Source organism: Thalia democratica, chromosome 5 (assembly GCF_965202585.1).
Source record: "Thalia democratica chromosome 5, ktThaDemo2.hap1.1, whole genome shotgun sequence".
Lineage (NCBI taxonomy): Eukaryota > Metazoa > Chordata > Thaliacea > Salpida > Salpidae > Thalia > Thalia democratica.
Window position 1 is genome coordinate 63,287,730 of NC_139169.1, and position 12,496 is coordinate 63,300,225.

The window sequence follows — 12,496 nt, forward strand, 5'->3', positions numbered from 1 at the left end:
AAAAGATCATTTGGTGGAGAAAAAAGTTCTTAAAACTAAGTTAGATTAATTTTGGGTAGCTTCATGGACAGATAAAAATTAATCATGACCATAAAATGAACCACAAGTGGTTTTAAACGCAAACCTAGATGCTTCTAGAGATAAATAACATCACACTGAAATTTTACACAATGAGTTTTTTATAGTATCAGTACAGTTTCTAACTGTTCAAAGTGAAGGACAATTAGAAAGACAACGTTGGACACCAAAATCTGAGAAGCTTTTAGTTAAACATAGTAATCTAGAACGATTGGTGTTATATAATAATACTTCTACCATCATTTGAACTGGAAACTGAATCATCAACATTCAACTTTTAAAATCTATGATTTTTCATACATATCATATTGCTTCAGAGTTACTTCTGCTAACTCCAACTCAGTTTGCTTGTCATCTGCGTAATTCAAATCAACATCTTTGCTTATAAGACCACAACGAGAACTCAATTGATCAGTGTAAAAACATGCTTCATCTCTAGTAGGAGAGTCCGTGTTTTTGGCATGTCAAAGTTACGTTCTTATTTCTATCTTTAGATATAGTGGATTTGTTTATTTTCTTTGCTGAGCTGCCTCAAACTCTTTTTGACAAAAAGGATGCTTTTGTGTTTTGATTTCTTTTGGAATTGCTCCGTATACACTTTGTTAAAGTAATTAGTTACTACTATTAACAAGTTTTTTCTTTACTTTTTTATTGTATCTAAATATACTTTACTGAATACTTTGGTCCACTGTAAAACATGGGTTTCTGAATACCCATGAACTTAAATTTCACTTTTTGTAATTTTGGTTTACAACAAATGCTAAAGATGTTAATACCAACGTCATAAGTTGTTGGTAGGCAATGTACCAGAATTATATTAAAACCTTTACTACTATAACTCATATATAAAATAATTGATAAAAATATTTTTATTCTTTAACTATTAATTTAATAATAATTAATATCAACTAAATAAAAACAAATTGTACAGTAATCTTACTTTATTGTACCAACATATGAATCTGTGTGTTAACGAATCAACAATTTTTCAACTGGGTTCTGTAAAAAATGACTACTGTAATGAACGAATAGAACCATAGAATAAAGAAGTTGTATACATGTTTTCATTAAAATAAAATATATTCTACAGATAATAGTTAATAAGAGGTAAATTACTTAATATTAAATCCGACTGCTATAAAACTAAATAATATTTGTAATTATTAAGTTTAAAATAAGTAAAATTAACTAAAATACACAACAAAACAGCAAATCATAATACAAACAAACCACTCACGTTAATGGAAAGAAAAATTAAAATTTACTGTTGTCATGAATGAACAAATTACATTCATCACATCTAATAATACGTCACAATATAAATGAGGTTATTTCAACTATTTAATTTGTATTGCAAAGTTTGTTAATTTAGTTTTTATGTTTGTAATCTATTTTGAACAAAAATAAAACATCAACCATTAGTTAGTGAATCAATAAAATTTAATAAAACTTAACAACGGTGAAGACAATAAAATTCACAGAAACTCGGAGTAACATGTTTATTTTATATTAAATGCTTGTAATGATTAAATCAAAGTTATATACAAGTAGGAAGCAGATTTAGTTCAAATGTATTATTTATATTCCAGTGGAGTTATTTCACTAGGATCTTTTGTTAGCAAACGGTTAAACCTATATTTTTGAACAGTTATCAACTAAATACCTAGTCAAATTTATTTCTTTTATGTATATATAATAGCGATTAGCAAAGTGTCAGCTTTCGTATGTTATAAAGATAAGGGTTTATACCTTGCTAAAATTAACTAAAAATTAAATAAAATTGTTTAGTGAGCAATAAACTATAAAAGGATTAACTCTTAAACATTTAATTGTGAGTCAAATAATTTAAAGCAATATCTGCAATTTAAAATATTAACTCTTTATTTAAAAAAAACATAAAACTAGCAAATACAAATAAGTTCAAGATAAGTTCATGAGTTCCTTCTATCAGCTACACTAAACAGTAACTGCACAAATAAAAATGTATTTTGTTATGTTTTTGATGAAGTGTTTAATCGCGATTTTAAGCCTTATTTGTCACAACTGCAGCAAGCTCTAAATATTCTCTTAAGTTTAACGATGTTGATTGCAGCATTTGATTAGAATGCAATTGAAATTACATTACATCAGTAATATCTTACTTGCTAGCTGACTTCACACATTATACAATTGAATAAATAAAAAAATCTAAATGTAATAAATAACAATAATTTGCATTATATATTAGAAACAAAGTACAATTTTACTGACAAAGTTTGCATATTTTGTTTACTAATGATATCATAATACTTCAAAAGCAGTTGAACTGTTTTAAAATGTATGCCTTTAATTATAAGCTTTCATTTAAGATATAATTATAAGTCTAGGATATTTATAAGTAATTTTATTACTGTTTAAGTCAAAAAACCGAAAAATATGTGATTTTTGGGGTTAAAATTAGCTATTTTGAGCGGCACTTTTCTTTTTGTATTTCTTTTTTTAGATGAAGCTAAAACACATCTAGATTCATATAAATCAATTACATTATGACCAAAAATGTTCTGTACACCCTACATCTACACTTATTTAAGACTAACAGTAATTACAATTAAGGCATTTTTGTAAGGTCAAAATTTGAAAGTTGAAACTGTAAAATTCAGTGTTCAGTATCTTAATTGAAAATCACTGTTAGAGAAAGAAATCTGCTTCCGTATTACACCTGCTTAAGTATAACTTGATGAAGTTGTTCACTATGAGGTTGAGAAATTATATTGGTTTCACAAAGTGAACGGTTTTAAATATGTGAAATTTAAAATCAGTATAACTATGGTTTGAAAAAGATAAGAGTAAATTTATAAAAATAAATTTACGAAGTTTTTTTTAACGCATTTTCGAATTAAGTTGAGATGTTGCTTTTATATCTAAAAATTACAACTTTTTATAAATAATATAGTTTTAAAATTAATTAGTTTTTATATAGTTATTCCCTCAGTCAAAAACTAGTTTTTTAAGTTCAAGGTTACCAAATACCTGGTTGAAGTACCAAATTGAAAAATCTACAATCTTAGAAAATTTGTATGGAAGAAATCTGGAAAGACCTTGAATTTTATATAAAAACCAAGGAAAAAAACGAAAGTTTTTTTTCAGCTTTTAGTATTTTATATATTATATTGATAGCAGATTTAGAATTTTTTAACTTTTTTATTGAATGAAAAAAGTCTGTTACAAGTATATAATAAGTAATTGATAAGTTATTAGTTGAAATATTACTTTAATGAAACAAATTTTCATACTTGCGTTTTTATTGTTTGGAATGTCATGTAGAGTCAGTAAACATAAGCCTTTTATGACTGATGCAAGTTAAAAAGATTTAAAATTAAAAAAAGTTAAGAGCAGAACAAATTAAAAACGCCTGATGCAATGTTTTATTCCCACTTAATAGCAGCTATAATAACTTACTATAGTATCAAAACCTTTATTTGTTGAGCTTAGTTTACCTTAAAATACATATTATAAATATCATTTAACTAGAATAAGTTATTTCATTGAACTAGGTTAATAGTTTTTTTAAGACTATAGGACAAATTTATACAATATTTTCAACTTTAGTAGTTTAATAAATTTTCAAGTTATAAATTATTTAGTTAAGATTTTTGTTTAAATTAAAAACATCATTAAAAAATCATTAAATAACTTAATTATTTTAGAATAACTAAAGACGGCTAAGGATAATTTTGTTTATTCTAAGTTTTCTTAAAAATCTTGGCAAAAAATATTTTTTGAATTTTGAATAAGATTAGTAAATACTGTAATAATATTTTGTGATTTTGTAACTAATTTTGTTGAAGAACTTGATTTTATTTAACTGAAAAAAATTTGAAAAAAATATTTTTGTACAGTTTGAAAACACGCAGGATGACTTATGACAGTTTAAAGTCCATCAAGACAGTTTTTTTTTTACTTAAGCTGTAGAAATACTGAAAAAAAACATAAATTTTAATATTATTCCATATTCAAAGGTTAACACACACTCAGGATGCTCAGTATAGTATAAAAAATTTAGACAAGTTTGAAAATTTTCTTAATATCAGGCCCACTTGCTGTGGTTTAAAATTAAACAAATAACTCACATATAACACTTTTTAACCCAGAAAAGTTTGATTTTTCTTTAAATCTAAATCCAGTTTTTTTCTAGTCCCTGGATGAGTTTAAGATATTCTGGTTTAAATAATTTGGTAAGTTTATTGATTTTGAAAAAAAAAATAGTTTATTTCTTATCTTTAAAAAACTCAGGTTGATACAGCACAGTCTAAGGTTCTGTAGATGCAAAGAGTAGCAACTCTGCAAAGACTATTCCAACTCCTACAAGTAAAACGCTTAAAATTCTAAATTTATTCATTCAAATTTATCAAACAGTTTTCTACAAAGTAAAAAAATAAGCAAAATTTTTTTTACCATCTTTATTTAATAAATCAGACATAAAATATATATTTTTTTTTTGAGATATAAATAATTTTTTTAATTTACTTTTATATCTAACTACACTTAATAAATTAACTAACATTTTAATAACGACGATTTAAAATATATTTTAACCCTCATTTTGCTTTTGCTTAGGACCTTAAAGGATATTTTTTATTTTAAATCATAATATACTTTAAGAGTCGGCTATTCAAACATTTTTTAAATCTTGATTACCCATGTAACCATGCTGTTTAGTCTCAACTAGCTAATTTTAAAGTCAGTTTATTTAGTGTTTTAGTGTATTTGAGAAAAACACAATGCTAAAATTTTATAACAATATATATTTCATGCTTAAATCTTTAGTTGTTTACTAAGAAATAAAAAAGATTTCAAATCTATCTGATATTGTCAAAAGGTAATCAATGTATATATTATGGTAAATGAACAAAGGGTAAATACAATACAGAAGTACTTCTAATTACAATGCATCTAAAAAAAATTTTTATTAACTTATAAACTATTTATATAAACAAAATAATATATAACCTAAATCTCAATTTTTACAGAAATTATTTTTTTTTTATTAAAAACATTTAGCCTCAACTTTTTATATTCCAAAAAAGTAATGATGAATTTTGTAAGATGAGTTATATGGAAAATAAAATTAAAATACCTGTAAAAGTTTCAAAAATATCTGCTATTGAAAAACATCTAGTCAATAACTGTGATTGTGCAAGAAAATATAACTTGAAAAGATTTAAAATTATTAAAAGTTCTTTTAACATTTTTTATACAATTTAACTTGAGGCTTAATGTATTTTAATAAGAAAATATAAGTTGTAAAAACATAAATATTTTGACTAAATTGGTTTTTTGTTTAAATAAAGAGTTTTTTAAGTTGTTATGTATGTTTTATTTATTGTTAAGTTACACTGTAATTAAAAGTACTTATGTATTGTTAACTACCTTGTGCTCTTTTATTTTAACTTAAGATTAATGACCTTTTGACTATATAAGCTACATAAAAAATTTAATTTTTAAACCTCATAAAACAACTGAATAGTTAAGCACAAAATATATATTGTTATAAAACTTGAGTATTGTGTCTATTTTGAAATAAATTATTAATTTAACAAAAAACTCTCAATGTTATTAAAAAAAAGTTCCCTGAAACTTTTTTTATTGTTAAGTTCAGGTCAAAAAATTTTAATATTAAGATAGATTATAATTAGAAAAATTTAAAAGCTTTATAAATCTTTTTTTAAAGGTCTAAGGTATCTTGCTTATAAAAAAAGAAAGACATTATTGTAAATGGGATTTTCTAAAAAACAAATTTAGTAAGTTTGGTCTAAAGTTTGAAAATGCACTTTAAACATGATCTTATAAGTTAAATAAAGCTTTTTGTTTGACAAAATACTCTTTATTCTTACTTTTAGCTGTGTATCAAAGCCTAAACTGTTTAAAGAAAATGATGCTGTGACTTCTTAAAGTATTTATTAGCTAACAAATAAACCAAAACTTATTTGTACAAAGTAATAAGTTAAGTCTTTATGCTTTAAAATCTTGTGGTTACATTTAATTAAATATTTTTTTTTTGTACATTCAGTTACTTAAGCTTGATTTATATATATACATATATTTTTTTAATCGAAAAAACATATTTTTTAATTAATTTTAAACCAGACTGTCTAAAGCTAGCCTGTATTAGCTTAGGCCAGTTTTTAATCTCTAAGTCTTGCATTTTTTGGTTGCATTCAATACAACAAAGTTGAAATACAACTAAATTTATTTTTTCATACTAAATTACATTATTATTTTATGAACTTTTTTTTGATAGTTAAACCATATTTGAAACAATTCATATAATAAAGCATCATTCCTTATAAACAATCATATAAAAACGCCTACTCTATGTTAAGGTGAGCTTTTCCTATGTAGCTTTCTCCTTTCCTAATAGTTTTCCCATGGGTTCTCGACTGTTCAAATTTATACAACTTAAATTCCGACAGCTCAAATTCTTATGAAAAAAATTGAAAGGTTCACAACTAAAAAAGTAATTTATGTTTGTCAACTATAAATAATAAATATGTAGGTCCTATTGCTATCTAAAAGCCGTTTTTATCTTTTTGCAAAAAAACAAATAGCTTTTGATATAAGACTTAAATAAATTAAAAAAACACATTTATTTTTAGTAATTTCACAATATCTTAAAAAGTGTTTAAGATTTTGTAAAAAAGAAAAAGTTGCTTATAGGTATCAAAAAGAGCTAGTTGTGTAATTTTATTGTTTTCAAATTTATAACACTTTTTAAGATAGAGTATTTTAAATATTTTTTTAAGAATATGAATTGTCGGAATTAGAGTTGTCCGAATTTGAATTGTCATTTAACCTTCGTAATAGTTTTCCCATACTTCCAATTATATTCTCGAACTCTTAAATTTTTACTTTATCTTTGATAGTTGTTCAAATTTTAACTACTAAGTTTTTTTAAATGATCATTTTACAACAGGGTTTCTCAAACTTTTTTTCAAAAGGCCCTTATTTAAGAAATAAATAATTTCTCAAAAAGTAAGTTACCAGAAAAATGTTTACAACTTTTTTTTTTCTCTTCATCATCTACTCTAAGCAATTTAATTTAAGTTCGAAATTATGGCCTTGTGGCTCCCCATTTTACAGTTTATGGCAGATTAAGTTTTCTAAAGTATTTCCATTACATCTAATACAAGATTCAAAACTACCATTTAAAACGCATAAGAACTTTTTTTTTTGCACTACATCATCATCTGTAGAATATCTAGCGCAAGTTTCAAATTATGATCTCACGGGACCCTTGTGGCTCTTTTACTGCTCATTCCCCCCTTGGACCCTTTGTTGCTTATGGGCCCCTAAATTTCTGTAAAGGCTCATAGGAGGCCATTTGGCCCACTATGGATAACTTTAATATATAATCAAAATCTCTAATATATTAAAAATTTTAGTGAATTCTGAACTATCATTTCTAATTTCTAGCTAATTTACTAAACTTTTTTTCTTATTAACCTTATATCTTTATATAAAATAAGAGGATTTTCAAATCATTTTATATCCCTAGATAGTTTTAACATTACAAAAACATTAATATCCTCAAATATGATAAAAAACACTGAGTTTCCTTGTGTTTGTTTTTTTGCCTATTGCAGAACCAGTTATTCATCATATATATTATTGTTTGTCATCAAGTTTATATATTTGTCAGCTGCTGAAACAAAAATTAAATCTTTTAAAAGCACAAAGTCTATTTACTTTCTTAAGTATTTACAGAAGTACAATTATATATGTGAATGTTTGTCTTGTTTGTCTATAAAATGTTCACCAAGACAAAAAAAGAAAACACTGACTCTATGATATTAAAGTTTTAATTATAAGTTATATACAGGGTTTAATTAGCAGGGACGTAGTTAGCTCGAAAAAGTTACGAAACTGTAAAATACAAAAATCAACAGGGACGGCACATGATGACGTGACAGGAGAACAGGGCAATTTTAACTACCTCTAGTGTTATTGTACTTTATATTAATTACTTAGTTATTCTAAACTTCAAAAGTAAATGGAATTTCGATGTATGAGAAATAACTGTACACAAAAAAGTTTAAGTTGCTACGAGTGGTATTTTTGATAGTAGCTGTCGGAGTAAAAAAATCTAAAATTTCAAAATCTTATTGTAAAAAATTTTAAGACCTTTTAACATTACAACTACATAATTTTTCAATGTAATACAATTTTTTTTTAACCATTGTAATTATAAAAAATAATAAATGTAAAACTAGTTTTTTTTTAATTAAAACTGTAGTAGTCCTGCTAGAGGTTCCCTTGCTTGAATTGCTCCTACTTGAGTTGCTCTAGCTAAAGTTTCTCCGGCTCGAGTTGCCCTTTCTTAAATTGCTCCTGCTCGATTAATTCTTGTTTGATTAGTATCTGCTCGAGTTGTTCCTGCTCACTTGTCTCTTCTCTAGTTGCCCTGCTCCAGTTTCCCTGCTCAAGTTGCCCTTGGTCGTTGTACCCCCTTCTCGAGATGCCCTTCTTCTAGTTGCTCCTGCTTTAGTTGTCCCTGCTTGAGTTGTCCTTTCTTAATTTGTTCCTGCTCGAGTTGTCAAAGATCATAGTTTTTAATTTACCTGCTGTACATTTAAATAATATTTATCTTTACAAGGATTTTTTTCAAAGCATTGCTTTTTAAAAACGGGAATCTGAAATGACTTAAAAGTTATTATATTAACTGTATATGAGTCATCAGACTTTTTAGACACTGAAAGTGCTAAAGAGTGTTTATACTTCAAAATTATTTATCAGGAGCGAAAAATAAGTATAAAAATACCAACAGCTGAGAAAGCATGATCGATAAAAGCTAAATCATTGAAACAAAAGCGCGAGTAGTTGTAGATTGTAAATCAACTGGAAAAGAGTCAGTAAATCACCAAACTACGTGCTTGGTGTTTAGTAATGTATGTCTTAAGACTTTACAGATTTACATGTTAGTAATGTTTAATATAAAAAGCCTTTGTCAGTATATAAATCAAATAAAGATTTCTAACGATTTTTTAGAGTGTTAAAAAAGTTTGCCTTTTTTATAAATATTTTTCTAGCAAGTATGAAATCAGGAGCTTACAAGATTATATATATTCAAACAAAATTTTGAAGTATACCTATAGACATATTTTCAATTTATTTATGTCCTGTTTATTGGAGTATTTTTTCTATAAATAATTTTTTTTGTTTCCTAAATTGTTGCGACTAAACAAATCAAAATTTGACTCTATTTGATTCAATACTAAACATTTTTAATTAACTTTATATTATCGATTTATAAATTTTTTGATCACATATTTTACAGAACGTTTTTGTTGTAAAGCAGCAATGTACAAAAAAGAATTAGAAAAAAGAAAGTCTAATAGGACCAATTTAACATTAAATAATAAAATTTTAATTTCTAAAGCTAAAAAGGTAAAAACACTAAAGACTCGCATTAAATCTTTAAAAGTTTTAAAGAAAAATGATTTATTTATTCCGAACGTTGGTATTGTTTTCCTTAATTCATTACTCTTTGGTGAAACAGAAAAAGTTTGTAATGATGAATTGACTGATGTTAACGAAAACTACACTTCTCTTGCACCTGGGGAGCAAGCTTTGTTTAATTATGAGACAAATAAGGCTAAAAATTCAGATAAATTTTTTGTCCCAGTTCCAAATGATCAAATAACTTCTGAAGATGATTGCGATATTTGCATGGAAAAATACAATAATGGAAAAGAAGTGAGTAGAATGACTCGATGCGTTCACATGTTTCACACTCATTGCATTCAAAAAGCTTGTGAAGTTTCTCAGCGTTGTCCAATATGTAGGGTCTGTGGTCCGAAAATGGAAGGAAACTGTCCTCCCGGAAGAATGTCCTGGAAATTTATTGGTAAGTTTTTAGATACCAATGAAGGACTTGCCGGTTATGAAGATTGTGAAGTGATTAAGATTCTTTATGAAATGAACGGAGGTTACCAAGACAGTAGACACCAGAACCCTGGTGTTTGGTATAGTGGTATGGCGTGGAACGCTTACTTACCAGACAATCCGGAAGGCAACCGTGTCCTCGAGTTGTTCAAAAAAGCCTGGAAGATGAAGAGGACATTCACTGTAGGAAGAAGTTTACATTACAATGAAGATAATAGAATAACCTGGAATGACATTCATCACAAAACAAATCCTTATCCATATAGACAGTATGGGTATCCAGATTCTACATACTTGACTCGAGTTGTTGAAGATATGAAAGCAATGGGAATTTATTAAATTTAAAAGGATTTTTAATTAGTAAAATTAATATTGGGTAATCTGATTATCTTTTTATTAGACATAGTTTTTACAGGCTATAGGTAATAGGTTAAAAGTTTTAAAAACCATTTTACTAACAGTATTTTTTTTTATTTTACAGAAGTTATTTCTTAAAGATGTACATGCTGTGGTCTTTACAGTTTTTAGATTGTTATAGCCTTTTGAGTTTGACACCTTTATTTTTCACTTAACAATATTAATACGATTTTTGTCAATAAATTAAATTTTTTTCCTCATGGGCATAATTGAAACATCTGAAAAAGTTAAAATTCTTTTAAAATAAATTAAAAAAAAAACACAAACTATTTATATATAGAAACAGTTTTCTCTAGTTAGTTTTGTGTTAATAACGACATTTTTAATAATTTTATTTATCGTATATAGTTTTAATAAAGTTTTAACATAAACATAGTTTAAAGAAAAAAACCCTAAAGTGGTTATTTTTTAGAGGACTATTTTACTATAAATGTGTCATATTTAAAAAAAAACTAAAATTTTAAGCTTTTCAATTGGATTAAAAACTTTTTTTTTGTTTTATTGTCAGTACTTAAATAGTGTTGTCAAGCTCAAAACATTAGATAAGGTACTTAGATGTGTGTGTCGTTTGGGAACGGGTCACTTTTGCACGAGCGTCACTTTTGTACGAAGACACTTTTGCACGAAGGGACACTTTTGCACTAGCGTCACTTTTGCACGAAGGGTCACTTTTACACGAGGGGACACTTTTGCACGGCGACTCTTTTGCACGAGCGACACTTTATCACGAGGGGACACTTTTGCACGGCGTCACTTTTGCACGAGAGGACACTTTTGCACGACGACATTTTTGCACGTGCGTCACTTTTGCACGCAGGGTTATTTTTTGCATGGCGACATTTTTACACGTCAACACTTTTGAACAACCTTACATTTGTATGGCGACAATTTTGCATAGCGTCACTTTTGTACGGCGTTATATTTTCACGGATATACTTATGATCTGCGAAAATTTTAAATAATCAGTCAATTTTGAACGGAACTTCACTTTTGCACGCTTCTAATTTTTATTTTTTCTAATCAAAATTTAAATAATTTTTTTTTTTTATCAACTTAAATAATATTCGCTTTTAAACGCAAGTTGTTTTATATAAATAAAATGTGGTAGTTTTTTAATGAAATTTTAATGTAAAGTTTTTATGAATTTATTCTTGCAAAAAATTATTTTACAAACTTAAATTCGGTCAAAGACCTCGTCAGTGCTTAAACAAAGTTCTAGAAAAAAAGTTTTTATTTGATGTTTTATGGAGAACAATATAATTACGTAATCCAATTCATTATTTCATATTTATTATCTTAATTAAAATAAACTAGATGATTAACCAAAATAAACTAAAGTTTCTAATTCTAAATAAAAAAAATTTGAATACTCTAAATAAAAATAGTCTGAATCTCGTTAATTTTTAACAGAAACATAAACTTAATAGAAATTAAATAATCCAAGTTCAAATCATTAAAAATGCGCTCTTTTATTGCTCCTTTTATTATCGCGCTAAATTAAAAAATAAACCTAAATATAAACATCAAGAAAATCTGATTAACCTTTCGATTAGCATTATATTGTTATTAAACGAACATTTTAAATTTATTTTAATTTTAAACAACTGTTAAATTAAAACTAAAGTTAGTTAATTTATGAAGTGTAAAGGTATTTCAGATTTTACTTTATATTTATTTTTTAGTTTTTTTTTATTTGGTGTGAGAATAAAGACAGCAATAACATAGCGCATTTTTCATGATTTAAACTAGGATAATTTCATTTCTACAATGTTGCATGATCATGATAAGCCAATGAGGTAGTAAGATTTGGAAGTTTGAACTTATGTTCAAAGAAAATATACCATATAAGTCTTTAACCACTGCAACATTTCAATAACGAGGCTTGGCAGAACTCTTTTTTTTATCGGTCAGTTGAAGTATGGAACAAACTCACAAATGATTTAGTTTCTTGCAAAATTTTTAAATAATTTCGATTAGAGTTAAAAATATTTAATCAGAATTATGTTTGTGTTAGTAAAATTAATAAGTAACTTTTGTCAACCGCTAATTTAATTTTAATATTTAGCTTAATTTATAGTTC

At 26.1% G+C, this 12,496-nt stretch overlaps 1 protein-coding gene across 1 annotated transcript; it reads left to right on the forward strand.

Annotated features, from left to right (window-relative positions):
- The first annotated feature begins 9,414 nt into the window (after window positions 1–9,414).
- LOC145836728 (E3 ubiquitin-protein ligase DTX3-like) lies at window positions 9,415–10,338 on the forward strand. Its single transcript, XM_082944507.1, has one exon. It carries the CDS (start codon window positions 9,415–9,417, stop codon window positions 10,336–10,338), a length of 924 nt encoding a protein of 307 aa, XP_082800633.1.
- Window positions 10,339–12,496: the final 2,158 nt, after the last annotated feature.

Bases quoted from the DNA above. Each gene is read 5' to 3' on its own strand.
- LOC145836728 (XM_082944507.1), top strand. From the start codon at position 9,415: ATGTACAAAAAAGAATTAGAAAAAAGAAAGTCTAATAGGACCAATTTA.